Below are 6,400 nucleotides of genomic sequence, written 5' to 3'. Positions count from 1 at the left end.
GCTGTGCTGTGCTGCTGTGCTGTGCTGTGCTGCTGTGCTGTGCTGTGCTGTGCTGTGCTGTGCTGTGCCGTGCTGTGCTTTACCCTGGAGTTCTGGCTCCACCTTCAGGTGCTAGTTGTTCCCTAAGCTGAGAACAGAGAACAAGCTGTTCATGCTGAGCTTGTGGATAGCTGGCTCTGGAAGTTTATGAGAGACGTGGGAGTGGAAGGCAGAACTTGGACCTGAGGCTTGTATCTCATTTCTGTCTCTTTAGTTAGTTTTCTCTCTTATAGCTAGCTCTCAGGAGGGAACTACAAAATTTCTTGTGAATCTGACTATAATTTAGCTGGGCTTACCTTGTTTTAAAAGAGAAGTTATAAAAGTCATATTGTGGACTTAAAGTGGATCACAGGAAGCAAACCTCCCTCCATTAAGGCAAGGTCCCATCATTTCAAGCTTCCACTGCTTCCTTGCAATACTAAACTGGGAACCTTTGACACAAGGCATTAGGGAGATACGTCAGTTTTAAGATAGAGCGCCCAGAAAATGTCAGCAGTGATTTGATGGGCTTCTGCTAAGGATGAGGCTGATCACCAAAAACCAGACCTAGAGTACAAGTGTAGCTTTCAGCTCCAGCTGCCAGGGCTGGAGATTGGACCCATAAGTCACACCTGCCTGGTGAAGCCTCTGTAAATCCCTATAAACAGAGGAGCTCAGGAAGTTTCTGGTGTAGACATGTGAAAGTTCCAGAGTGTAGTAAACCTCAGTTGCATGGGAATAGAAAGCCCTATACTTGAGCCCCTTGGGCCTTACTGTATCTGCCTCATCAATTTGGCTGTTTACCTGTGTTCTTTACTATGTCCCGTCCAATCAACTGAAAATAGAGTTTGTTTTTTCCTGAGTTCTGTGCACCTAGCAGATTACTTGGAAACCCCCCGTTTATAGCCAAGTAATATGACATCTGAATTGGGTGTGTTCTTGAAGGGTGTGAGTCCATAGCCTGGAGTCCGTGCTACTCAAGATGGAGTAAGGATTGCATTGGATGGGAAGTCCTAGCAGCGGACTTCAGAGATACAGAGCTAAAGACAGAGCTCTGTCATCCCCTTCCAGGATCTTAGGAACAAACTGAGAGGGATGAAGTAGGACCACAAGTTGATGATTGATTCTATTGAAAGGGGGAAACCATAGCACACACGTGTCACCTCCAATCTAACGTGATTCAGGGTTTATGTGCTCTTGTTATTTGGGAGTTTGGGGAATGTGCTAGTAGAAAGGAAAGGAGGTGATACAAAAGAGAGCTTCTGGTTTGAGAAATATTCATCGGGCTGGTACATTCTGCTTGGCCCACAGAATAGCAGTGGATGATCAGTGATTTGCTGTGCCATCCAGTGGCATGTGATAGTTGTCTGTCTGGTATGCTGACATTCTGTGGCTTCCATTTGTCACAAGAGTTTTATTTGAGATCCTCAAGGAAGGAACCACAGGTTAAACCGACAAGACCTTTTCAGAGACTCAACAACATGAGGAGGGGAACCAGGTGTCAGATAGACTCCATGGTCAGGGCTTGACAGTATTAATGATAAGAGGAAACCACATATTTCAGAGTATTGTGGGTTAAGGAGCCCTTTGGTGTATGAAAAGCACTGGACACTGCTTTTCAGACAAGCTCAGGAAGTGAGCCTTGTCTTCCACAGTTCATTTCACAGGAGTTGGGATTGAACAGGAAGTTTCTCCCTCAGTTTCCACATCTCATCCAAAAACCAAACATAGGAAGACTTAAAACAAGGTGACTGTTCTCTCTGGCAGACACATTTTGCTATGGTCTTTAACATTCTTCATTTGTTAATGTTCCTCCAAGGCCTCTCTGCACCTGTCATTTTCAAGGGTACTGTCTATCATTTATTCTCCTCAGTTCTCTTAACTAATTTTAAAAAATTGTGTGTGTGTGTGTGTGTGTGTGTGTGTGTGTACATACACTTATATGTTGCCCAAGCAGGCCAGAAGAGGATGTTGGGTCCTAAGGAGCTGGAATAACAGGTGGCTGTGATCTGTTGTGATGTGTTTGATGTGTTGATGCTGGGAACTGGACTCCAGTTTTTAGAAAGGCAGGAAGTCCCCTGATTATCTCTCCAGGTTCTCTGTGCTCTTCTGTGATGCTTCTGGTTTCTTTTCTCAGGCTGCCCTATCATTCCACAGTGATGAGTCCCTGTTCATAATCATGGAGTTTCAGCCCCTGTGGTAATTTCATGCATTCCAGAAATGCCAGGGATAATGTTTCAAATCTACTTCTCACTCTGAAAAGAAAGCTCCAGGTAATATTCCTTGGCATGAGCCCAGAGATGAACACGTTCTGCTTCATGGTTGATGCAGACAGCATCTTGCATTTAGTTTGTTAGCCCCTCTATTTTGCATTTTAACTGTCAGCTGACTCTGGTTAACCCATCACAGTGAGCCTGCCCACAGAGGGAGTAGGAGCCAGTGGGTCAGCTTGGCTTCCATGAAAGGGAAAGGGATCACCTCTGTGGTACAGTAACAACGCTTCTGGCTTGTTATCAAAGTCCTCCCTGGCTTTCATTTACAAAAAAGACCTTTTCATTCTCTAGTCTTGGCCACTTTCTTCTCTTTCTGGTGGCCCTCAAAAACAAAGAGCCTATTTATATTATTAGTTATCATGCTCTGTAAGGGTTAGTACTTGCTTCTCTGTTCATTCTTTGGATTGAATGTCTGTTTACCACATCTTCCTTAGTTTGGACAATAAATGTATTCATTCTTTTTGTTCTCTCTTTGCTCTTTTTGTAGTTGCTGACTCTCAACAGCAGAAGTAGTAGAAATCACACTTGAATATTCTTTAGGCTCTTGAGAGCAATACTGATCATTTTTGCTTTTTGCAAATATTCCTGAACTGTAAAATTGGAGTCTTGTTTAATTCATGTGTATTATTAGTCAGAGCCTAGAGAGGTTGAACAGCAAGGCTGGGGGTAAGGGGAATGGATGGTGGTGGGTGGTAGGGGTAGTGGTGTTCTCAGTCCACTGATAAAACACTAATCTCTTCCCAGATCCACCTTCACAGATATAAGCTTCAGGCCACTTTTCTGAGCAGCCTTTGGCCAGTCAAGTTAACACATAAAATTAATCATCACATGTCTATCCTTTGCTAACCTGGCATGCATACACATCTCCTTCAACAGTACTTGCTTGGGTCCTGCCAGAGTTAGACACAGTTGTGATACACCATGCAACCATGCTGCTTATAACTGAACATACACACTCTCTTCCCCAAAGAGTCATAGTCCTTAAGTGATACTGAGTTTTCTGCTGTCCCAGAACTGTAATGAGGGAAATAAGAAAGGGAAGAAAACAAAGGTGTTTGCCTACTGTGTTTAACAGTAACGGATTAACGTGGAAATGTATTATAACTTTGATACCCTCATTTCTATAATTGGTCACATGGTCATAGCATAGATATAACTACTCTCAAAGTCCACTCAGTGGTGAATGTAGTCACAGCTGCTCAGATCAGCAAATCCAGGACAAGAGAACAGACACAGAATCCTGTCACATACTTAAATTCAAACCCTAGGAAAATTTACATTATTTAATACATGCACACATAATGAAAACAATTTTTTAAAAAGATGAGGGCAGTGTGGCCCTAAAAGCCCAGACTTGAGGTCACTGTGAGCAGAAGTTAGCAGCATCATGGCGGATGCATGAAGTGTTGGCAGTGGGCACTTCTGTAAGCAGCATCGTGGCAGATGTGTGAAGTGTTGGCCATGGGCACTTTTGTACTTCTTTCTGCCTCCATTTCATAATTCTTTATCTCATGATTCTTCACCTCAGTGGAGTTGCTTCTTTATCTAGAAGGTGACTCACACCTTTATTCTGGAAAAGGTCTGGGCCATTCATCGTGTACCTGGATTGTGTTTTTGTAGTTTCTTACTGGCTTTAATCTCAAAGTACTACTAAGAAACTTTAAGAAATCTCCCACACTCTGCACTTCCCGTGACTGCATTCCCTTGTAGAGTAGCCATCTAGTTTCCCCAATATTCTGGGTCAGCCATGTTGGCATACAACAGAACTCCTTTACTTTTATCTGTTTATTTTTGAGCATAAGGAGTCCAAAGTGGCAGGTAGCCCCTTAATTTAAAAGTATTTTCCCTATCACCTACTCCCACAACCCTTTAAGTACTTAAATCTTTGTTGATTTCATCTACTGAAAATACCTTATTTTACTAGGAAATAAACATTGCTACAGATAAATTCACAAAACTGTATATTGTGGAGCATATATAAGGAGCTGCCTGTTGTCAACACATCAAGGATCTGCCATGATGCTGCTTCGAGAAACTTCCTGCTCACAGGGGCCTCAGTTTGGGCTACACGGTCCTCACTTTTCTTTATTGTTTTCATTATGTGTGCATTTATTAAATAATGTGGTAAATTTTCCTAAGGATTTAAATTGAAGTATGTGTCTGTTCTCTTGTCCTGGATTTGCTGATCTGACCAGCTGTGACTGCATTCACCATTGAGTGGACTTTGAGAGCAGTAATGTAGTTTGTTTCTCCATCTGATAGTTACTGACTTGAATGTTCCATGTCTGGAAAGTGCTGCTCAATTCTACTTAGATAGAGGACCTTTTATACACAGATGGTAAAATCACTAAGTCTTAGGAGTCTGTACCTCTTGCTTTACTGGACGATGCCAAAACACCTCTGAGAACAACTATAAAACTTAAGACAGGCACATGAGGGTCCCCTTATTCTTCATCCTGAACCACACCTGGACTGCCAGAGTTTTCTTTTTTCTCACTAATCACATAATTGCTTTTCCTTGATGACTAAAGAGGGTCCTGGTTTACGGATATCTGAATTGACTGCTCACATTGTTTGCTGTTGTATTCTTAAGACTATGTGTCTATTCTTACTGCGTTGGAGTCGCTTCATGTGTATTTAAAATGTGCTCTTTCTACAGGATGATGTTATGATGCCCCAGAGAGTGAGGATGCAATATGAAGCTGCTGTTCAGCACCCGACGAGTGTGAGTACACCTTTCCTGTGTTGTCACCTCCTTTAATGAAATGCCAGTTTGGGTTCTTTTGTTTTGTTTTTGGTTTTGTTTTTGTTTTTTTGAGACAGGGCTTTTCTGTGTAGCCTTAGCTGTCCTACAACTTGATCTGTAGATCAGACTGGGTTCACACTCACAGAAATCTGCCTGCCTCTGCCTCCTGAGTACTAGGATTAAAGGTGTAGGCCATCACCTCCTGGCACCACTAATTTTTATAAATAGAGATATTTTTTGGGATTGGAAAGAATCTGTTTACAGTCAACAAGTCAACTCAGTGGGAGATTTGTGACTGCCATGCTGTGAGCCCTTAAGGGTGGCTCCCTTTGAAGAGAAACATGCTTCAGTGGCAACAGTAGGAGGAACTGGAAATACAACTTCACCTTGCTGCCTGAAGTGTTCTTTTGAGAGAACTTCACTAAGTGAGATTAGAACTCTTAACTTCACCAAAGAAAAGAATTTCTGGATGAGTTACTATGAAGTAGAATTGGAGTTTATTAAGACGGTTTTTAACATAGATTGAAGCAGGGCATCAATAGGCAAGTATTTAGGAAAAGATACTATAACCCCAAGTATGGGCATAGATTTCTTAAGAGTCACTTAAGGGTTTTATCAATAGCTGTGCATATAACTTTGATGACTTCTAAAGTTACATTGTTTCTTTCTTTTTGTTGTTTCTTTTTGTAAATGTGATTGGAGAATACTTTCTGAGGTGTATTGGATAGGATTAAGGGCCAATAAGGAAAACCAAAGGTCAGAAAAGGTGAAGCTTGCTTTACTATATTAGGTTACAGGGCATTAAGATATGTTTTTACTGTAAGCAAAGTTTACACTCGAGAGATTTTCAAAAAACCTGATGTTTTACAGCTGGAAAGGGAGCAGGCCAAGTGTAGCCCAGTCTTACATGCTTAGGCCATAAGCATGCTAACACTCAAATTTGAAATATTTTTGTAAAAAAGCAAATTGTCCCTATATAGTCAACTTTTACAGCTGACTTTTATTAATTATACTGAAATTCTTGACTCTTGGTTGGAGAAAGACCTCAAGCAAACTCCTTCCTAGGTGAAGGGCTCCTTTCTCTTTCTGTTTCCTAGTGTCTACTGCCTTTCTCTCCTGTTACACGTATGACTTTGGAAAGCATTTGTCACTTTGAAACAGATAGAAAGGTCTCTCTCTGTCTCTCTCTCTCTCTCTCTCTCTCTCTCTCTTTTTCTCTCTTTTCCCCTCCCTCCTTACCTCCCTCTCTCCCTCCCCTCTCTCTCTGTCCCGCTCTCCGCTCTCCCTCCCTTCCCTCTCTCCCCCTTTCTCTCTCTCCCTTCCTCTCTCCCCTCTCTCTCTTCTTCCCCTCCTCTCTCTGTCC

The 6,400-nt window shown here is 42.1% G+C and overlaps 1 protein-coding gene across 5 annotated transcripts in view; it reads left to right on the top strand.

Moving 5' to 3' along the window:
* B3gntl1 (UDP-GlcNAc:betaGal beta-1,3-N-acetylglucosaminyltransferase like 1) overlaps nucleotides 1-6,400 on the top strand; it is a 67,897-nt gene that overhangs the window by 29,193 nt on the left and 32,304 nt on the right. For 4 of the 5 annotated variants that reach the window (XM_031352604.1, XM_031352603.1, XM_031352601.1 and 1 more), the window contains exon 5: nucleotides 4,951-5,016. In XM_031352604.1, coding sequence (XP_031208464.1) covers nucleotides 4,951-5,016 — 66 coding nt within the window. Of the gene's footprint in view, nucleotides 1-2,155; nucleotides 2,292-4,950; nucleotides 5,017-6,400 lie in introns of all 5 variants that reach the window. The other variant, XM_031352605.1, reaches the window with a different exon arrangement.

This window comes from Mastomys coucha, unplaced genomic scaffold (genome assembly GCF_008632895.1).
Source record: "Mastomys coucha isolate ucsf_1 unplaced genomic scaffold, UCSF_Mcou_1 pScaffold5, whole genome shotgun sequence".
Lineage (NCBI taxonomy): Eukaryota > Metazoa > Chordata > Mammalia > Rodentia > Muridae > Mastomys > Mastomys coucha.
The sequence above is the reverse complement of the archived record's forward strand: the minus strand, read 5'-3'. Positions and strand labels throughout refer to the sequence as shown.